The sequence below is a fragment of the Filicampus tigris genome, chromosome 6, assembly GCF_054856515.1.
Source record: "Filicampus tigris isolate MCC_2025a chromosome 6, RoL_Ftig_1.0, whole genome shotgun sequence".
NCBI lineage: Eukaryota > Metazoa > Chordata > Actinopteri > Syngnathiformes > Syngnathidae > Filicampus > Filicampus tigris.
Genome location: NC_141222.1, coordinates 19,698,876 through 19,721,546, shown reverse-complemented (window position 1 = coordinate 19,721,546; position 22,671 = coordinate 19,698,876). Strand labels below are relative to the sequence as shown.

At 39.8% G+C, this 22,671-nt stretch overlaps 1 protein-coding gene across 4 annotated transcripts; it reads right to left on the bottom strand.

Annotated features, from left to right (window-relative positions):
* Positions 1–649: 649 nt before the first annotated feature.
* On the bottom strand, positions 650–18,551 carry akap8l (A kinase (PRKA) anchor protein 8-like). 4 transcript variants are annotated; one of them, XM_086033301.1, is made up of 13 exons: positions 18,349–18,551; positions 17,689–17,727; positions 11,564–11,774; positions 10,072–10,630; positions 6,122–6,233; positions 5,955–5,995; positions 5,780–5,801; positions 3,725–3,839; positions 3,460–3,601; positions 2,591–2,696; positions 2,366–2,496; positions 1,684–1,779; positions 650–1,494 (listed from the first exon to the last, which is right to left on the bottom strand). In XM_086033301.1, exons 1-13 carry the CDS (start codon positions 18,371–18,373, stop codon positions 1,084–1,086), a joined length of 2,010 nt encoding a protein of 669 aa, XP_085889427.1. In that variant the 5' UTR covers positions 18,374–18,551; the 3' UTR covers positions 650–1,083. The 4 variants fall into 4 exon arrangements, with proteins under 4 accessions (XP_085889427.1, XP_085889426.1, XP_085889425.1 ...); XM_086033300.1 differs by having other exon boundaries at positions 6,122–6,236; positions 18,349–18,549; XM_086033299.1 differs by having other exon boundaries at positions 5,955–5,998; positions 18,349–18,549.
* Between the last annotated feature and the right edge of the window lie 4,120 nt (positions 18,552–22,671).

The following is a 22,671-nucleotide window of genomic DNA, read 5'->3' as shown; positions in this document are numbered from 1 at the left end:
CTGAAATAAATACAAGCCTTGCATTGCACGAATGAAAAAACACCATCATTATTCACTTTAAAAAAGTGTGCATGATTTCTATTATGTTAAGACTTTACTTATGTACTTAAAATAGTCAGTCCATGATGTCCTTGTAATGTATTATGCTAAAGGTTCTTTGGACATGCTCACTCATGACTGGACTTTTATTACATGTGCTTTGAAAATGCATCTCTTCTCCACTAGAGGGCTTAAATTCCCCATACAGAGAGAATCCCTATTTTCGTGGGAACTATTGAGGAAAGTGAGGTAAGTCAACGTTTCATTTTCACTTGACCACACCTAAACCTGATTACATTCCAACCTGTTCAATCAAGAAATCGATTAATAGAACCTCTGACAAAATGACGTTGGCCAAGAGGTCTCAAAATTATGCAACAAAATGACACGACCCCAGAATTTTTAAAAAAATGAATAGAAATTAGGTCTGCCTCAAAAGGGTGTTTTGAAGTCAGGTGGTATTGAGTCAAAGTTATCTGATGGCTTTTGCTGCTGAACGCTTTCCTCTACTCAAATTCTGACAGTACTTCTGGATAGTTTTTTAGGTGTTGTATCATTGATCATTTTTGGGATATTTGACTTGATGGAGCTAGAATAAGAAAGTCATCAATAGTGAAAAGGTTGTTTCCTCAAGTTTATTCATGACACTGTAGAAGTTACATTTATAGAGAAGAAACATGACAACTGTTCAATTCACACCTGCTTTAAGTAAGACAAAATCCGCTTCTCAGTTAAGTGAAAAAAATATATTTGCAATGGGCAGACTGTTATTTGTAGGCTGACAAAACTATAACACAAAATGCCTTGAAACAATTTAACAACGTAAAAGTAAATAAATTTGAACAAAAGGCACAAAATATTTAAAAGCAATAAACACCTTTTGTATAGTCGTCTTCAGATTGGTATCAAACTGCCATGTTCCAAATGCATTTTCTGACTACTGCACAAAGTATAAACAAACATTTAGTGGAATAAAGTGAAAAATGTAAGGGTTTACATATTTTGTTGTGTCATGTGCCTGCTCCATTTGCCAGGGAGAAATGTTCATTCTTTGTGCTCGTCATCTTCAGCAGGAGCGGCCACCTCTGCTCCCTCCTCTTCATCAATTTCATCAATTTCATCGTGGACCACGTATCCCTCATCGTCGTCTTCTTCCTCCTCTCCGACTTCAAAGCCTTCTTCCCCCTCTGCCTCATCCTCCTGGTGCTCCAGGTTCTCCAGGTTCTCCAGCTCCTCCTCGCCGCCCTCCATGACTGCCTCCTTCTCTCCCTCCCCCTCTTCCGCCATCTTTACTTCCTTGGCTGCTTCCACCTCAGTGTCCTGCTGGGTTGCCGCCTCGGCCGCTTCGGTATCTTCCTCTTGAGCGACGGATGCCTTCTGTCCCTCTGTTGTGTCCACCACCATGGAGTCGGATGCCTCCTGGCCCTGGGGGTTGGCTGTAAATGGATTTTCTCCCTGTAAAAAGAAACAAGGCTGTCAGTAACATGTCCGTTCCAACACTGAAAATACAGTGAGGCTCATTTACATGACCACACCCACTCCATGTGAAATCATTGTGCTGTTAGGTTAAATTCATTGATAGTGTTTGTCCCCTTTAAAGCTCTGGAGGTCTCTTGTCTTTTGAGGCTATATGATGCTGCGTACCTTGAGGTAGCTCTCCAGCTTCTTTCCAATGACTTTGTGGTTGAGGATGCTGCGTGCAACCGACAGGCTGGATTTCTTAGACTGCTCCATCATTCCCTTGAATCGCAGAAAGGGCAATCAGTCAAACAATCCACATGCATTTCTACAGCACATTTAAAACAAGAGGGGTCACCAAAGGACTGTACATTTCATAACAAAATATGCAGATAAAACCATACAAAAAAAAATCATTGAGCCAACAAAACACTAAATACATCATTAGTAGGAAATTAATAAGTACAACAAAGCTCACAACTCTTACTGTGCGGGAACAACTAGGGGAAGTATATTTTTTAAGCAGTTCTATAACTGCCGATGTGGGAGCGAGTCTAATGTGGGACGACAGTGAATTTCACAACAGCAAAAGCTCAGCCTCCCGTATTTTTAGTGTCACCTGGAAACGACCAGGAGAGATTTTTCTGCAAACTCTGGTGACCATGACAAGCATGTTTATAAATGATAAGTGAAGCACGATGGGGCAAGACCATAAAAAGTTTGGTAGCGTGTGTTTTTTTTCTAAATTTATTCTAAAATAAATTGTGAGATGATGCAAACATTTGAGCACAAGTTCCAATATCATTGAACGAACCATGTCTTTTCGCATGACATGTCTGTATTGCCAGCACATCATCCATCAACATACCTTGCGGTTGTAGTTATGGTCAGGTGATTTGATGTGTTTTTGAATCAGGTGAAGCTCCATGGGAATGAAAATGTCACATGCGCTGCAGTGTGCCGCTTCCACTTTCTTCAAAAAGTGCTCCATGCCAAGTTCTGCAAGACAGTATGCAAAACACCGCTAGTCACCAATTGCTTTGACTTATCTTCTTTCTGATCAGACCATCAGTCCTTGGCTGCAGACGCTTACCCCGAGTGAGGTCCTGATCTCTGTACATCTGGCAGATGGCAGCACTGTGGTGTTCCATCTGCTCGACAATTTGGTCCATTTTCTTAAACTTGTTCAGCAAGTACTCCTGGGGATCAAACAGTGAGTGAAAGTGTTCAGTTGTGTGTTGCACATTTGTTGTATTCAGTCATACTGAAGTATATAAAGCTTCTCTGGGTGATCGTTTACGTCATTTCCTTTTTTAAATCCTATTCTCGGTCTCTTAGCCAATGAAATGCATCCAAATATACACGTGACTGTGCCGTGACCAATTATTTTCGAGCATAATAGAGGATCGATCGTAGGAGCTCTGAAATAAGTAACGGCAGTGATAGACCACGCGCTTGTGGACTTTGAACCCGTGGAACTACTCGAACGTGATATATGGTTAAGATATGTAACAGAATAGAGGATGGTATTTATTACCACTCCATTTTTAAAGTAAGTGCTTCTCTTGCACTGACACTATTTTTACATCTTCGATTGAAACAGTAAATTATAATAAACTCTGGCCTGTGTGAAAGCCACCTGTCTAAGCTCTCATTCTTTTGATATGTTATGTTTATGTTACAGGGGCTGAGATAAAAATTATTTTGCAGGTGTTGAATTTTTGGGAAAACCTCAAGTTTAAGAGGATGATTCTGTAGCAGCCCATAGGTTTTAGGGAGATGTTGAGGCAGGCGCTTTAGGCTTTAACTCCGCTGTAAACGTCAGCGGTGCAGATACGCCTGTTGAGCAGGCAGGTGCAAAGTCTATGGAAGGATGCCTCTAAATAGTCCGTTTGAGCAATTTCTTCAAATTTAAATACCACAAAGCATACCACTATTTTAAAGTGAGCGAGCATTAATCACCTCTAGGAAGTCTGTGGTTGGCTTGGACAGTTGGCCCGAGAGGAACTTGAAGTGGTCCTTGTGGAAGCGACTCTCCAAATGGCGTTCCATATCATCCTTGTAGAATGACTTGAACTTGCATACAGAGCACGCAAACATCACCCTTGAAGGAAGAAACAGGACAAGTTGGTGTTTAAGCCTGCCGTAAGGTTGAACAGCCGCATGAAGAACTGCTTGTGTACACTGATAGTGGCCAGAGCTCAGTTGTTTTTATCTTCCTGCTCACCTATCCTGAAAGCCCCTCTTCTTTTTCATTTTTGCAGATTTGGCTGTGGCTCGTGGAGGAGGCTGTTTGTCCTGTGCCTCCGCCTTCTCTGCACCCTCATCTGGTTTCGCCGCACCTGAGAGGAAGACGAGAGTTCATCTTAGAGTGACACTCAGCAGCAACAAAAGATTTCGGTATAGCATTATCAGAGCTGCCAATCTATAGAAATTCAGAACAATTTGTCTGAATTTTCACATATTTAAAATTTTGTCCAAAATGTGGCTGCGGGACAATTATTGATATATTATGTCATACGACAAAAATAATTCTAATTAAGAATAATCACAATGCTATATTGATAATTCATTGATGGCTTTAGTATTTGTTATTATATAAAATAAGATAGTGGAGAGTGAAACGAGGAACACCTTTCATCACTAATAAAATTATATAAGTGGTTGAAATTGTAAACTATTAAATGTTGATTACCTAGCTCAGGAAATAGTATTTATTATGGGTGTAACTGTACGCTAAATCACGTTTCGGTTCGTTTTTTTTTTTTTAAACTTCAGTTCAGTTTGTTTTCGGTACAAACTTTTTTTTGTTCTTTAAATATTTTTATTTTGAAAAGATGTCAAGTAAACTGTACTTTTTTTTGGAAAAAATAAAAGCGAACTATTCGGGTGATTGAAATTAGACCAGAATAAAAAATACACTAACAATAAAGATCTCTTAATTTTGTAAATCATTAAGACACTAAAATCTTTAAACACTCAGCAGCAACAGCCTATGACACATTTAAGTATTCAAGTTAAAGCCAAGTTGTCATTACAGTACATATATACACTTTTTGTGATGAAAAAAAATACATACAATAACAGTTACAATTATTGCTAACTATATTAAAAAAATGAAAAATATACAGTAACTTTAAAAAGTCTTTATGAAATTGTATACATTTTTAGGCATTGAAATCTTTGAATGTGCAACAGCATATTGTAACGAATTGGGTTATCTGTGTTGTGGTCAGATTTGTCTGTAGCCGAGTTGTGATGTTTCCGAGGTTCATCAATGCATCGTACGGCAAGCGAGTGGAGCAGCGGAGAAAGAAGAGCGGGAGCAGTTGTACTTTGATTAATAAAAACGTTCCTAGAAGACGCTACAATATGATAAATCTCGCTATTTAAGTTTGACGTTTTTGCTCCCTCGTCTAAGAAACATTCACAGTCGGATGATGCCGTGCATGTTAGACGTGCTACCTGCTGCCCATCTCATGTAGCAATGTCAGCACACAACTTTCAAACTTAACCATGTACCTTTCCCCACCGGCGATTTTAACAGGAAAGCCAGAATGTTCCCCAAACAGGAGACAACAGTGTACAGGGGAACCTTCGAGCTCTGGCTCTTTTCTGGCTCTCACTGTTGTGGCACCACTCTTCTCTCCCGCATGCAACAGTCAATAGCGCCCTTGTGTAAGCTCACGCTAATAAGTGGACCGAACCGAACGCAAGTGGACCGAACCGAACATGCCATACCGAGACGTATTAATACACCCACGTGTACAGTCACACCCCTAGTATTTATATTAATAATATTTCTCATTCACATTTTTTAGTTGATATTAATGACATTTTTTGGCTGGGGAAATTAGTAGGCTAACTTTAAAGTGGAAGTCAACCCAAACATTTTTTCCAAGAATATGTTCTACGCAAGCCCACTAGTTGAAACAAGGCATTCTGATTAATATTGCGTTTGTGGAATACAAGTAAAAGCAGCAAAATCCACCCGTTTTTAGGGGTGGCCATTTTTTTAAATAATTTTTTTGTATTTTTTTTGCACTGATTCTGAATCTGCCCTTGTTTTTTTTCTGTAGCACATCAGGTTTTCAGAATAATATAACAATAATGGTAAATGTAATATAGTAATATGAATGATGAATTAAGGGTTAAGTCCAGCAGCAGGGGCGCCTAATGTTGTGATAAGAGTTCCAAAAATGCCATTGTGATGATGTAATGTCAATCAAGTAAAGTTCAACATCACTAACAAACAATGTAAATTGGAAAAGACTGTGCTCACCTGAACTTCCATCAGTAGTCTCCTAAGAAAAAAAAATCCACAAATATTTAACATTTTGCAAATATTTAACATTTTGAGCATATGGTATTGTTAAGCCCTATGACAGGCAGACACTGTTCAACTCAAATGCCCCAATTCTTATGTTCCTCCTTTGTGGTCCAGTTCTGATACTCACCGCAGCTGCAGTAGTTGTCTCATTGTTGTCACCATTTTTGTCTTCTTTCATTCCACAGACAAAATGACCAGAAAGGTACTTAGTTAAGTGTTTTCTAATGGACTCACAGCAGTTTCAATTGAAATAGGAATATGCCAACTAAAATGTGCCGCATGACTGCAACTTACCCTGGGAACTGCCAGTATCTGTGCTTTCAGTCTTGTTTATTTTTGACTCTGGCTCATCTGCAGGAGTTAGCATCTGCTTTCTCTTCTTCTGGACATCATTTTGTGGTCTTACCTGCTGAAGACCACCCAATACAAACTTGAGAAAGAGTATAAACAAAGAAAAGAAAAAAATACTCTTGATTTTTTGGGGGCAAAAAATGTCCATGTTCGACACAGACACCCCCCCCCAAAAAAAAAAAAAAAAAAAAAAATTCTGTGCCAAACAATTGACTACACGCCTTTTAAAATTGGTAAGACTCACCTGCGGTCGAATTTCTGTGAATTTAAATTTTATTGAAATTTTTTTTTTTTTTTTTAAAACGTGCTAGTCTTCGACCGTATTCATTTTGGACCATCAGTTACGGGTAAATGATTTTTAAAAAAAATAATTATAAAAAAGAAATTGCCTTTTTGCATGCACATATCTGTATTCTCATTTACAGTCAATGATCCAAATTTGTGGAAGTATAATGTAGTATAGTTAAGAAACTGAATAGTTTCCAACAAACCTACTGGGGTGTACTCATTTACGTTGAGCAGATAATCAGCAATATAATGGATATAAAAAGTCTAGACATCCCTGTTGTTCAAATGCCTGGTTTTATGATGCAGTCAAAGTGGAGGGATTTAGGAGTGGTTCCAAATAGCAGTCAATGTTAAAGCCAAACCTCAGGTCTTTTGCTAGAGAGTGAGAAAAAAAAAAAAAATCAAAATAAAAGCTTACGTCAACTGCTGAACGTTATGTGGGGTTTAACCAAAGGCACTTTAGTTGGTGGCGGGTGTGTCCTGAGTCCCATTTACCATGGGTTTGAATGTATTTAATTCAGAACACAGCGTGTTGCCATGTTAAAAGCATGTGTATGACTTGGGCAAACACATCTCAGTTTTTTTATTTACCGTTTCTAAAATCCCCCAAATTGAAATTCACCGGTTCTAGGTCACATTATTGGTGGGAAAAGTTTAAAATTATTTATCTAGGTGTCATTTTTGACAATCACAGAAACATGGGATTTGAACATGGGTGTGTTGACTTTTTATATTCACTGTACACTACAAGCAACACCTCTCAATCCAGTTAATACACAACTGAAAATATTTAGAGGGTCCACAGTATGACTTTTTGTTGTTTTGACTTTTTTATTGCAGTCAGGTCCATAAATATTTGGACATTGACACAATTTTAAGTATTCCAGCTCTGCACAACACCATAGTGAATTTGAAATGAAGATGTGTTTTAAGAACGGTGTAGGAATTACTTTGTGTAGGAATTACAACACATTTTAAATGTGCCTTCACCTTTTTAAGGGACCATAAGTAATTGGACAAACGAACAATGATGAATCAGATTGTCACTTTTTAGGGTTGGGCGGTATTACGGTATCCCGCGGTGTCTAGAAATAGCAACGGTGTCACTTAAATATATTTTTTGGATAGCACATATAAATGTGTAGTTGTGTTTTCAAAACTCAGTATTACTATAACTATTTAAACTAATAGTAGACTGTAATATTTCTTGAAACTGCTCGGGGAATGACTTCTATCAGTCACGTGACAGCGCATAAGGCCACACGAGACAAAATGTAACTGCTCTTTTTCTCTGTAAGTGGTTCAAACTGAAACAGCGCACGACGTTCTGAAATGCTACGGAGGCTGACGATCGTTTAAGAAAAAGAAAGCAAAATATGTACATTTCAGGCAAGCAGCCGTCAGCGGCTAGATAGATAGAGCATATACACCGATCAATAGAACCTTCACTTTGACACCTGGCTTACATCATAGCTGCATGTGTGATGTTTGTAACAAACCAATCTGCACGAAGATCACAAAAGAATTCAATGAATTAAGAGCGGCTGCATTGCGCGAAACCTGGCAAGTGTCTACCTTAGAGAAAGCGAACCCTGAGTTGCCGACTATCGAGCATAAAATTAAACTCAAGCAGTTACTGAAGCCCAGTTCTATCAATGTCTTTGTTACTTCACTGCTGGACTCTCACAGCGGCACACAAAGGGAGTTTGGCCATGTCTGTGCCGGCCGGAGAGGAGACGAAAATATTCAGGTAACTTAGCGCTAGATAGCAGCTTGATGAAATGCGAATAGATTTAAAAATAGTCCGAAAGAAAATTGATGGATAAATGGTTAGAATAAGTATTTTAAACTTAATGTTTTCAAAAAAAGTTTTCAAAAAGCTTTGGACAACAAATGGTGTGGATAAAGCACAATAAAAGTGCACTTCATTTACCATTATGAAAAAATTGGATGTTACAATTGTTTGGACTATGACATGTTTTAAGGAAAAAGTACAATTAGTAACCCATTGGAACTTGGTTAAAAAGATAAACGGATTGGGGACTTGGGTTACGAATCCAGCTTATACTCGCAGTGGTTGGTACAGCTACAAAATAAGTCTAAAATTAGTGACGGTATTACAACCTGATGTAAAACAATATCAAAATTTGAATACCACCTCAGTTTAACACTTTGTTGCAAATCCTTAGCAATCATGGGCGGCTTGAAGTCTCAAAGCCTTCGACATCACCAGATGCTGGGTTTCATCTCTGGTGTGCTCTGCCAGGACTCTGCTATAACTGTCTTCAGTTCCTGCTTGTTTTTTGGCAATTTTCTTTTCAGTTTTGTCTTCAGCAAGTGAAACGCATGTTTAGTCAGATTCAGGTCAGGTGATAGATTTGGCCATTGCAAAACATTCCACTTCTTTGACTTTAAAAACTCCCTGGTTGCTTTCTTGAGCAGTTCCTTCCCTTTCCATCATTCTGGCCGAAATTGATCTTCGTCTCTTCTGTCCAAAAAAAACTATTCCAGCACTGTACACACTTTTAGCCAGAATTGTTTCTTGGCTAATTCTAACCTGGCCTTTCTGTTTTTCAGATGAAACCTCTATTTCCTCTGTATGAAGTAATTTCAATTGTTGACTTGAACACAGATACATCTGCTGGAGAGTGTTCTTGATCTGGCCGACTGTTCTGAAGGGTTTTTTCTTGACACGGGAAAGCATTTGTCTGTCACCCGCCAAACAGGATTCTGTGGTCTTCCAGGTCTTTTGGTTACGCTGAGCTCACCAGTGCCTTCTGTCTTTTTATAAATGTACCAAATAGTTGATTTGGCCATGCCTAGAGTTTTTTGTTATCTCTCTGATGCGTTTTTGATTTTTCAGTCTAATGATGGCTTGCTTCGCTGTTAGTGACAGCTCTTCGTACTTCTTATTGAGAGATGACCTCACCAAATGAAATGAACTACGGGCCTTTTTATCTGCTGTTTGTAAGTGAAATAAGGAGGGAATGACACATACCAGGAACAGCTGAGTAGCCAATTGTCCATTTACTTTTGATCCCTTAAAGAGGTGGAGGCACATTATGAAATGTGTTTCCTACACCGTTCACCTGATTTGGATGTAAATACCCTCAAATTAAAGCTCACCAGCACTTACAACACATCTATTGCAATGTCCAAATACGTCTGGACCTCGCTGTACCACCGGAAACATTTAATGGGCCACAGTATGATTTTTGTCGTTTTGACTTTCTACCAAATAATATAAAAAGTAGCTTTTTGCATGAAACCCAAAGATTAAAAAAAAAAAAAAAAAAAAAAAAAAAAAGAAAAAACAGCCCATCTAACCAAGAAAAATAGCTGGTGCAGTAAGAAGCAGAAATTGCTTTTAACTTACAAAAGAGCAGTTCAGTTCCATAAAGAACTTGACATTACACTGAATGTAGTTAAACAGTGGGCGGAGTGTGGGGGGCAGCTGATTTAAATGTCGGTAAATGTCAGCAGAGTGGGCACTAATGTGACAGACTGGCTTGCCAGTTGGTCTATGGTAGAGAAATGTGGGAATCAGAACAGGCTTCTTGGCCAGTATCTGAATAGGGCTTCCTAATTTGGCTGGAGGTACTTACTTTGTTGAGGGGTCTCTTGCGGCCTCGCTGGCGGCCGGCCCGTGGCCCCCCTCCAAAATGCCTCCCGGGAAAGTCGTGGGGCCCTTGGGAGGGACCCTGGTGGAAACCTCCACTCTCTGAGTACATGCGGTTGGACAGGAGGGATGGGAGCTTGCCTCGACCACCCCCTGGGGAGTGACCGCTTCCCCGGCCACCTCCACCAAATGACATGGGGTCTGACCTGTAGCCCCCAAACCCTCCGCCAGATCCTCGACCCCCAGCGCCTCCGCCCCTTCTGGGGGAACGACGGCCTGCTCCGGCCCATCCGCCCCCACCAGAGCCACTGGTGAAGGACTCTCTCATATTCTGTCGCATTTTAGCGACTCCATAGGAAGAGGAGAGGCTGTTGAAGCCGCCTCCCCCTCCTTGCCCCATGCCCCCCCCGAAGCCCGAGCCTCCTCGCGGGCCCAACAGCATGTTGTCACCACGGCCATCATCACAGCCATAGCTACCGCCACCGGATCTGTAGAGATCTCGGGAGGAGGAGGAGAGCGAGTCGAAAGAATCGAACTGGCCAAACCTGCGGGATGGAGGGAGAGGGTTGATAGAGAAGAGCAGAGAGCAAGGCAGGAGGCAGGGATGGCTGGCAGGTTTGGATTTCTCCACCTGACACTAATGCGCCTCCACACTGTTGCCATTTTCTTGTCCGGTCACAAGATGGACATCCACCAAAGCTATGGTCTGCTTGCAATATCTTACAATAAAACACTGGGAATCAGCTCTGATCGTTACATTAACAAGAACTCTTCCAACTATATTTTCAGTCAGAGGTCAACCAGTGTTTCCATCAGAAGTGGGGAATGCAAATGTACTTCCTCTTTATACAATGAGCAGACCAACAAAGACAATGGTGTTTTGAAAATAATGGATTACAGCGAGTACAAAAACAAGCTTTAGTTGTTTTCTTATAAGTTATAGGCAGAGCAGACAGCCTTGAGCAATTCACTGTATTGTAAGGCTAACGGCTTTTAACTCATCTTTTGTGTGAACCCTAAAACCAGAGCGCAAGGTTAGGTCACATGGATGAGAAGAGCAATGCTTGTGAATAAAGTAAACACAGTCAAGACAGAGGACAGCGTTCAAGGGGTGAAACGAGTAAACAGGTATCCCGATACCAGCAACAAAAAGAAAATCGTCGCCCGTGACTTGGAATAATGTGAACTAACAAAATGGATGGTAAGTGAAGAGCAATAGAATAGGTTCCTGGAATACTTCTACTGGTCACTTTTGTCAAACAAACTGATGCCCAGCTTTTTTTTCCCTTTTGATGTAGGGCCTGTGTAAAAAAAAAAAAAAAAAACAGCTCCTGTAAACGCATAGCAGCAAAGAAGAGTACTGGTAAGCTGAGGAGATACTTGATCTTTTCAATACCAGTAACATGGCCCACAAACGTGCGTGACTTACGCAACGATGACATAATGATGCAACAATAAATAAATGCAAATAGACTTACCTGTCACCTCGACTTTTCATGCCCCCTTCCAACTGAGTGAGCATGTCCAAACGCTGATTAATCTTGGCAATGACTTCGTCCGCATGCGTTATCTTTTGCTGGAGCATGGATGACCCAGAGAGGCTTCTCTTGGAGTTGCCACCTCCGTAGCCCCCGAATCCCGACATGGAATTCTTATAATTCCCACCAAATAGATCAAAGTTCCCAGAACCTATTACAGATTACAGTATTATATAGACAATAAAACGTAAAATATTCATTCATATACTGTCATTACAGTACAAGCTGTTTAACCATTGAGCTGACAATTGGGCTGTACTTATACTTTTACCATTTATTAAAACCACAGGCAACACAGAAAATATCAGTCTACTTTTTTCTGGCTTCGACTGATTGATCTATTCATTTCATAGGCATAATCTATCTATGGCAGGGTACACACATACCGATAATCACGAAGAATTTGAGCATCCCCTTAAAGTGTAAGGTACACGAAAAAAAGTGACCCTAAATCTTTTAAGGAGTACAAGTACAAATAACTTTCCAACTGTTTCTTTGGTAAAAATGTAATGGAAAGGCATAAAAAAGAAATCAAATCAAATCAAAGGCGTCATCACCATGCTCTGAACATGGCAATGACAAGCTATCAGTAAGTATTGGTTGCTCGTTTTTATTGTTCAATTTAAAGGAGAAACTAAATGAATCAGAAGAACCACGACGAGCATGCGTCACAGCCAGCAAGTCAGAGACGTGGCTCCCTGACATCATATCCACCTTCGAGTTTTTCAAAGCGTAATGCAAAATCAAGAAAATACTCGGTTAATGTGTATCAATTTGAGAAACCGTTAATTGCGACATTGATATTTTGTTTGATACAACTTATTAAAATGTGTAAAAATCATGTCCCATACCCTTGTGCATATACCGTATTTCTTTTCATGACACATGAAGTACAGTGATCCCTCATTCATCGCGGTTAATGGGGGGACAGAACCCGCCGCGATAAGTGAAAACAGCGAAGTAGAGTCGGACTTATGATTATGATTTTATATGATATTTAGTGTACAGTTTTATTTTGGGGGGGGATTTGCGCCTGTTATGCTGTTGCGAACACCTGACATCGTTCTTGCACTCCTAAATACTTGTTACAGAATTTAACTTTAAAAAATACAAAATGAAGAATAAATATCAAGCTGCGGGCTGTGAGAAGAATTTTATCTTCAAATTATCATCCAAGTCAGCTCACGTTCAGTACAGTGTGTGGAAAAAGTAAATCCAGTTGTGCTCTCGGTCGAGCTCGCGCTGGGAACCAGTCACCGCCTTTTATGAGTACCTGCGGGTATGTACAAAGTCTCCGAGTCAAGTCATATCTTTGAAATAATGCGTCTTTCTGCAATATAGCTGCCGATATGGCTGTGTTTCATTTTGAATTTGTTGTGAATGCTTCTGAAAAATCCGCGATGCACGGAGGGCGCGAACGTTGAAGCGCAAAGTAGCGAGGGATCACTGTATTTCTAGAAGAAAAATGGTAAAACACTCGAAAATGTGATAACCAAGTCATTCCTGAATATTTTTTTTTAACTTTCAACCACTCAAAATGTTCAGAAGGGTCAGACCTATCCATATACCGTATTTTCCAGACTATAAGTCGTGAGTTTTTTCCTAGATTTTGAGCGATGCGGTTTATAGTCCGGTGCGGCTATTCTGTGGATTTTTCTTCCACCGCTCGGGGCACTCTAACCGTAATGACAGTACAATTCAATACAATACATTCCCCATTAACTGGATGTGACTGCAGGTGGAGGAGTTCAACAGGCGAGGGCGCCATAGACTAGGTTATTGCATTAGGTGATGTAATGCTTTGATTCTATGTTTTCCTAGAGGGCCGTGAAGTGCACATGAGATTGGCTGATGTTACGTCTGTTCTGTTGTTTCGATGTGAAATGCTATTGTTGATTTAGCACATTGTGTGTTAGATTGGCTGACTTTATTAACATAAAACATGACAGGTGCATATGGAGAATGTAGTAGAACAATAGATGGTGGAGTATGGTGGACATTAGCTGACAAATTGGAGCGGCAGTGAAATGAAGTTAAGTACTGTTTACTTTCTCTTGATTCTCTTCTGTTTTAATTTAGCAATGTTGCTGCAGTGTTAAAAGGCACTGTTAGGAAAGAATCTGCTCAGGTACGTACATGTACATTTACAGTTCATAATCATTCTATAAATGCAGTAAATATAAAAATTGTCAAAATAGGTGCGGCTTATTTAAGTTTTTTTCCAAAATATTCTAAAAATAGAATGGGTGCGGCTTATATAGCGGTGCGGCTTATAGCCCCGAAAATACGTTAGTTTTGAATAAGTAGTCCGTATTTTTGACAATGGCAATTTTTGACTTTTTGCTATATATATATATATATATATATATATATATATATATATATATATATATATATATATATATATATATATATGGAAAAAAAATCAAATTGAAATATTTTATATGACAATTAGTTCATTGAATAAGTCAATAAGTCATAAGATATTTTTTTTTGGAATGTCCCTATTTTTAAGGAGTGCAATTTCCCACTTTTTCTTCCCCTCATGATATTTGTACAAATTTGTAGAACACTCAGAATGTGATCACTAAGTTATTTTTGAGTATTTTTTTTTTTTACTTTCTACCACTTAAAATGTTCAGGGTGATCAAAGCTATCCATACATATAGTTTTTATATATTTATATATTTTTGATGGCCTCTATGGACAAGAAAAGTAGTATTTTGCTATGAGAACTAAGCCATTTATTAATATTTTTAATAATTATTTTTTTAAATTGACATTTAAAAAATTTAAGTGGAAATGTTATACTGTATAAAGGTAATTGAACCATGAAAGGACTTAAAAAAACACAATTATGAAGAATTTAGAACAGAATTTATGTAAATCAAATGAACAACTACTAAACAAAGAACTAACAACAACAATCATCGAACTTTTTTTTTTTAACAATTGGAACACAATTTTTGGGAGTGCTTGTGGCAGATGAATATGCCACATTTTGCACACTGACTTGATGCCCTGAGTGGCCTGCAGCAAAGGCAACATTGTTTTCTCTTGGAAGGTCGTTTTGAGGCCTGCGGTGGGCCCTGTGAAGCGGGGCAAATGAGCGCCATACCCAGTTCTTCCAAGAAGAGCCGTCCATCTCTTGTTCATCTTCTGCTTATTCCATTCGGGTTCCACATATGCAAATAGCACGAAGGCGTTGTAGCACGAAACATCAACCATGTGCTGGAATAGACGCATGGGCCACTTTGTTGCCCGCTGGCAGCAAGAATAAGTGCTGCAGGCCTGTAATACCATAACACAAAAAAACCCATCAGATGACATCAGATGAATAGACAGATTTGATAGAAAGTTTTGACCAAGACAAAACATGTGCTTACCTGGACCAGGTGGTCAACGGCCCCTTTGCAGCGGTTGTAGTCAACAATGATTCTTGGTTTTCTTTTAGGGGTATCCAACACTTCCGGGTCATGGTGCTTTGTGCTCAAAAGTAAAACATTCTAGGGTTGCGTGGGGTAAAAACGCAAAAATGCTTGAAAATGGCGCTCTGTTGGCAATGTTTAGGAGCTGTGGTGGAAGTTCGGCTTTATCCTTTCTGATGGTTCCCACCGGAGTCATTTCTTCTTCTTCATGGAACGTTCTAATTTCTTGTCCCACAACATGACGGTTGCTTCGTGTTTGGATTTGTACATACCTGCCAGGATCAGCAGCCCCAGGTAAATCCATAGCTCCTCAGCTGTAAGCTCTCTCTAGCCTTCGATTGTTCTATATCCCTGAAGATTGGTCATTTTTACAATCAGTTCAATTATCTTGTCCGGGAAAAAAAGGTTGAATGCAGTCTCAGGTCTGCTGATCCTGGCAATAGCATATCTTGTTGGGCCGGAAGGAGGTGTGGGAGGTGGCCCAAAATGTCTGGCTAGCTCATGTGTAGGGGACCACACTATTTCACCATTTTTGGACCTCCATTTTCTGACCTCATTGCTGCCATTTTCCTCCTCTCCTTCATGGGGCATGTAGTCCATGTTGTCCTCCTCCTCCTCCTCCTCCACTCCTTCATGGGGCACGTAGTCCATGTCCTCCTCGTCGTCCTCCTTCTCTAATTCATGGGGCTTGTCTTCATGCTCCTCTGAAGTGGAACTGTTCAGAAAGTCCTCCTCTCCTTCATGGGGCTTGTCCTCATGCTCCTCTGATGTGTTATCATTGTCACCATCTCTATTGCTCAGTGCTGGTGAGTAAAATGTGCAAACTGAGCGGGTGGAACCTTTTAAACTAACTTGAAATTTCCCTGGACTACTAGGAGTGGCAAAAATTCAAACACCCAACCAATAAGAGTTGAGATTCAGTTAAGTGCATGAAAAGTTTATGCACATGTAGACACGCACACATATGAACATTTGGTTGAACATGAACATGAACTTATTTCGGTACAACACTTATAATTGTCCCATTGATTGATGCATGCGCGTGTGTGCGCACATACACGTTTCAATTATAAAGCAGCAGCTTTTTTATTTATGAAACGTCACTCCGACAGCGCATACATCAGCGAAGCAATGCGTGCACACTGCATTTTGCAATATGAGCGCATATTCACTTGCACACATGCGCACGGCTGACGCGCGTGTATCTTAGTGTACGTGCACGTGCCTTTTCTCAAATCGCATTGGTTGCGCGCGATTTAGCACATGCAATATCATCCCAGAACCACACACGTTTCCAAAGCAAAATCATTAGTTGTTCTCTAGCGCCACCTGGTGGATTAGAGCTTTTAACACTCTCAACACCAATTTTATATTTTTACAGCGTACGTCGTCACACAATGGTTTCATTGGGTATTCATGGAAAATGCATGAAAACACAGGTTTACAATGCGTCAAAAATTGTGATTTATAATGGGAGTCAATGCTACAAAACCGATAAAAATTACCCACGCATTGCTAAAAAATCCGCAACTAAATAATGACAGCAATAATTTAGAAATGACAGCATGGTGCCATTTTGAACTTCGACATGTTCTGACCATCTGGGTGAAATTTCAGTTTCCTAGTGTTATTTTTTTCAATGCTTTTGCTTTGATGTAACATCTTTTTGATGTGAAATGTACAAATAAGTGTAGAAATTCCATCCCTTTTCATCACAGGTATTCTGTGGTGTGGTTGGTGTCCCACTGCTCATCAACGTTTCTTTGTCCAAGCAATCGCTACAATACGTATAGCAATGCCCTACATTAATCTTTTTGGGTGGTGGTCATGTCGGGCCACAATGATCCAAGTTGTGGTCGCCCTGCCAGAACCAACATCTTCCGGCCCTGTATATTCATGATATGATCATTTTCAATTATTTTATATTTAGCCACCAGCCCTGTAAATTCACGATATAAGTTTCAATTATTTTATGTTTAGCTTCTTTTATATTATTTTACTAAAGCCTTTAAGATGTATTCTGTGCTACTTTTTATTGCATGTTGTGTATTTTTTTCTCATAAAATCTAACTGCCTATTTAACATTTGACATTATCTGGCCTTTATATCTTGTTCAAGGATTCAATCTGACGCGCAAAATTGTGCAAAAAAAAGTTCGATCATGATTGATCAATTTTTGATCAAAGTCAGCCCTTTTTGATTTCTAAAAATGTGTACTGGTCCGTTCTGGGACTGTATGTTATAGACACCATCGGTACATACTGGTGTTGTGTAGGTCAGTTGGAGAACACCACACAATTAAGAGCAGTAAGCACCACTTGATGATTATTTCCTCATCATGAGTGGGGTCTAAGACATCTTAAAAATCAACCAAGATGTTAAAACAGGTATGCATGTACCCCGCCTGCCTATCTAGCTATAGGTGAGTAAATGAGCAAATGCAATACATTTTAAATACACACCCTCTCTCTTCTGTAAGAAACACTCATTTGATTGGATAACTATTACATTTGTATTCATATTCTAACATTAACAGGGAGAATTGACTCAGCGTTGCTCTGTATGTGTATTGTAGTCAAGATGACCTGGCTATGTAATATAAAATACCACAAGTTATGATTTCAACATCATGCTTACCTCTGTTGCCAGACCCTCCACCACCCCAATTGGAAAAACCTATAAGATATAAGAATAGCGTCAAAACGAGCCAGAACAGTGACATTAATAGAAGATTAAGGCTCAGGAATTGCTAATGAATCTAATTATCTTGAGAGAAAAGAGTAGGATCCTACATAATTAGCATTTCGACGATTTATTTTAAAGATAGTCGGCGGCGACTGTTTAAGGATTTTTGTTAGAATAGCCATTTTACTACCAAACTAAAATGTCTCGTGTAGCACCAACTGAATAATTCACTTACACGAAACCTGCAAATCGTTAACTTGGCATTTGGCAACGTGCTAACATACGGCTATATGCTAACAATGAGGAGTTAGCTTAACAGCGTTTGATGACGAATAAATTACCGACGGCTTCGCTATGTTCATGCCAACAATCCCTTCAACGCGTTAAAGTAAACGTTACTTATATTCATCATTTCACAAAAATGTACAATATTGTGCAAAAAACATAAAACAAAAATAGTCTGGAAGGACTCGACTACATGGCGATTGTTCCCAATGGCCTATGCTAGCGGCTAACAGTAATCTAAAAATAAATACATAAAACGACGAATGTAATACATAGCAAGTGGTAATTCGTTATCTTGATATGCCACGACAATAAAAACATATTTACCTGAACCGTAGTTTCTCCCTTCCATCGTATTTTATGGTCTTATGCACACAAGTAGGCCGTGAGGCTGTTCAACACAACAAGCAAAGGCGCAGACAACGACGCTAACCACGTCACGTGGTCACAAAGACGTCACTTTCTTTTACTGTCCGCGAGGGGCGTGGTCTCCATGTCCTTCTTGTACAGGGGCGCTTTAAGGAAGAGTACTGTAAGATAGGATACGATGGCCTTTATTAGTCCCACAATGAGGAAATTTACGGTGGTACAGCAGCAAAGATATAGGTCACACGGAGACGGCGGCATAATGTAGCCGTCAATGTATAACATTAGCAGCAAACATTTGTAAACAAACTTATGTAAATATACGCAGTATATATAGGTATATACACATTTGAACACTTCTTTGAAATCCTAACCCTAGTGTGCAACCTTGACACCACCTTGTAATACTAACCCTACGTTGAATCATTAATTTTAAGCCCTGGGGTTCCAAACTAGAGTTAAACACAAAATGCAACAAATGACCGAGCATACTACTCACAGGCATATGTTCTTTATCCTCTGCGAAAAGCGATTAATATTGTTACAGTAACAATATTTTGTAACTTACAGAACTTGCAACTTAGGTCTTTCTTTGTTAAGTCATCAAAGATACGTGTCTTTTGTCTGTATTTATTATAGTGGCCCCTGGTGGCCGAGAAAAACATCAGCAAGAGTTGCGCAACACCCACTGAATAAAATGTCCTGATGCACAAGCTGGTAATTTTTTTACGTTCTAAATAAATTATGTGATGTATCTTTTTACAAAACACAATACGGTGTTATTTTTTGCATTACAGAAACAGAAAATAAATTTCTGGAACGGCCTGGAATTTCACTGAGAAGTCAAGGCTCCACAATTATTCCAGTACAGTACTTTATAGTAAAATACTTATACAGAAACAGAGCACTATACAAAATAAATGTTTTCCCACTTTCACACTCAAAGTTGCTCTTTTTAATACTACGATGCAAAATATTTAAGACCAGCTCCTGTCTTCTGGTCACTGCTACTGTCCCATACAACATGGCCTTTCCTTTGAGATTCAATTGCATTAATTTATCACGGCAGCTTTTCTTCACCAAGAAACTGAATTCCCCTTACCAATTCGTGTATGACATCACCAAAAAAAAAACCTCCCATCCCCACGTTGACAAGATTATCAGAACATTATCATCGGGAGGTAAAGCTGATTTTTCATTTGACTGTGTATCCCCTTCAGAAAAGAAGAGCAATCAGCTTGTTTGAATCAGCGCAAAAACCTGACTGCAGAGTTTATTCAAGGAGCCTTTGGGGGGCAGCAGAGTTTTATTATTCTGGTACTGTGAAACGTTTGCTCAACTGGCACAAGGAGAGGCATGACATGACTGAAATCATTTCTGGTCTGCTTTGATTGTTCCATTGTCTTTATTCTCCCACTCTGCACCTCATCATATGAAACAAGTGTTAGCTTTTTTTCAGTTAGTTTGTTGAGCCACAGTGCAGTGCGAAAATAAGCCTATTAGGTTGCATAAAACCACAGTTCAGTGTGTCAAGGAATTGTGTTTTGCTATTTCTTTGACCTTCTGCGGCTTTATTGTTATATTTACAATGTGCATATCGCGCCCAGGGCGCTCTGTACTGTACTTCAGCTTTGTCCATCCATCCATCCATCCATTATCCTCACGAGCAGGGTTGGGGTGGCCATTGGGAATTTCCGGAAAATATGTACATTTTTCCCAACGGACAGTCCCGGCCATCATGGCCCCCTGTCAGTGTGTGACGGCCGCACCACATCGCAGACTACATTTTGGCTCAAAAACAGCCCAATGATGACAACTTGTCAGCACATGACAGCCGCACCCCCTACCCCATCTCCCGTCATTGATGATTATATTTCGCAGCAAGAAGGACCACGTCCAAACAGGCACGGAGAGAACATACAAAAACCACACAGGAGGCCGTGAGCCAAGATTCAAATCCAGAACCTCTCAATTATGAGGTAGATGTGCTTACCACTGGCCCACTACGCTACCACAAATATTCCATCCATCCGTCCCTTATTAGGGTCACAGGTCACTGGAATCAATCCCAGTTTACTTTAGGTGAGAGGCCAGGTACACGCTGGATTGGTCGTCAACCAATCATTAGACAAGTGTTCACACTCATGTTCAAACCAGTGGCGTGCAAAGGAGGGGTTTAACAGGGCAGTGGACCCGGGCATCCACCTATAGGGGGGCATTTACAGTCTGTTGTTGGAAAAATTCAATAAGCGGCAAAAATGTCTTCGTCTGGTGATACACCCCACGAATGTCAACCACAAAAATCTTCCATTCAGTTTATTTATTATACTCATAATCTTTCAAGGGCAAACTGAACCCAACCCACTCTGCTGTATATTTTGTGTTGCTCACCACAAGTAGAACCACATCAGACACATGCAGGCATGCAAAGGGCGATGTCAGAGTAAAAACAAAACAGCATGGCGCCTCTTGAACTGAGGGCATGGGGATAACGCCTTGCTCAAGGGCACCTCGACGGTAGCCTGGAAGCCAATTACCAGCTGTCTGACAACGGTTGCCATTTTTACCTTTTGCCCACAAAGTCCTTACAGATGAGTTAGGACTAAAATTGCGACATTTACTCTGTTTCAGCAGTGGTGGATATTGAGATTTGCAAGGGTCCCCAGATGTCTTATAAAACATATGAATAAAGTTTTATTTGATTTATAGCAATTAATATTGTTTTAGTCTTATTTCTCACATTTTAAAACATAGAAATACTTAATATATCATGAACATTTCGAGTGGCCACCCGTCACTTCTCATGCAAAGCATTATTCAATTTTCTTACTGCGTTTTTTATGTTCAAACGTAGCTTTTCACTAAATACTAACTTAACTCTTTCTCAAGTTTGCAGGACTACTTTTCATTATTACTTGAGTCATTTTATTAAAAATTAGCACTACTCTCACTTGAGTCTACTTTACCCACCTCAGGTTCACATACCCGGGGAGAAAATGCAAGACGTGCACAATAGTTTAAACAAACCCCAACTGATCAGGCAAAACACATTTACAGTGTAACCTCAATTAAACGGACAAATCTGGGAAAGTGTTCATCTCTTATAGCGGATTGTCCATTACATCCAAGTACTTGAATTCAAGGCCTGGAAACACCTAATTCAGTACAAAAGTACTGTTTTGTAATTTTTTCATAGCCAAAGGGTACACCCTGAACTGGTTGCCAGCCAATTGCAGGGCACACACAAACAACCATTCACACTCACAATCACATCCATGGACAATCAAGAGTGTTCATTTCACCTATCATGCATGTTTTGGGAATATGGGAGGAAACCAGAGTACCTGGAGAAAACCCATGCAGGTATGGGGAGACCATGCAAACTCCACACAGGAAGGCTGTAGTCCGGATCCAAACCCTCGATCTCTGTGCTCTGAGGTGGATATGCTAACCAGTCATCCACTGTGCCGCCCTACATTACAAAATATCATAAATAAATATTAATAAAAAGCTTAAAACTGCCCTAGCCAATGTTGGGCCCGAGACAAGATTTTACATATTGCCCACCCTATCAACACTTAATATATGCTTACAAAAGAATCAAATCTGTTATATTGCCTTTCATTTTTAAGATAATGACACACAATTTAAAATATAAAATGGAACATTTCCATCATCTTATTCGTATTGTTACTGTCAAACAAATCATGTGGGTGACTTACTTGCTGTTGCTACACTTAAATGGACAAACCAAAAGAAACAACAACTTGACTTCTCTTTCTCCCTCCTCTTTTTTCCCTTTCCTTCCTCGTTTCCTTCCCTTTGTTCTGGGCATTTTGGTAATTTTGACCTATTTACAAATTTCTTTGGGGTCACATCAATACATTTGCCCCTCCCCTCATACAGAGAGAACAGTATGTCAAGTTATTGTAAATATCTGACTCATTCACTCACTGAAGTTTTTTTCAGGATTTTAATGAAAGACCAAGCAACATTTTTCTTTTGTCTCTTTCTTATTTTAGCATTCACTAGTTTGAAAGTTCAAATTACAGTTCAAGAATTTCCATTTGAGGATGGATGGATGGAAGAATTTTCACCTGATTTTTGGCGCCCCCTAGAGTCCAGAACACACTTAGCATCTGCCTATCTGTACCATTGGGTGAGCCGACCCTGATTGTATGTACACGTCTTTGTGCAACGTTAATATTCCAAATCTTTTCAGCACACGGATGTGGTGGGGTTGACCGTGTTTGCCTTGGGCCCCCAAATGACTACACACGCCCC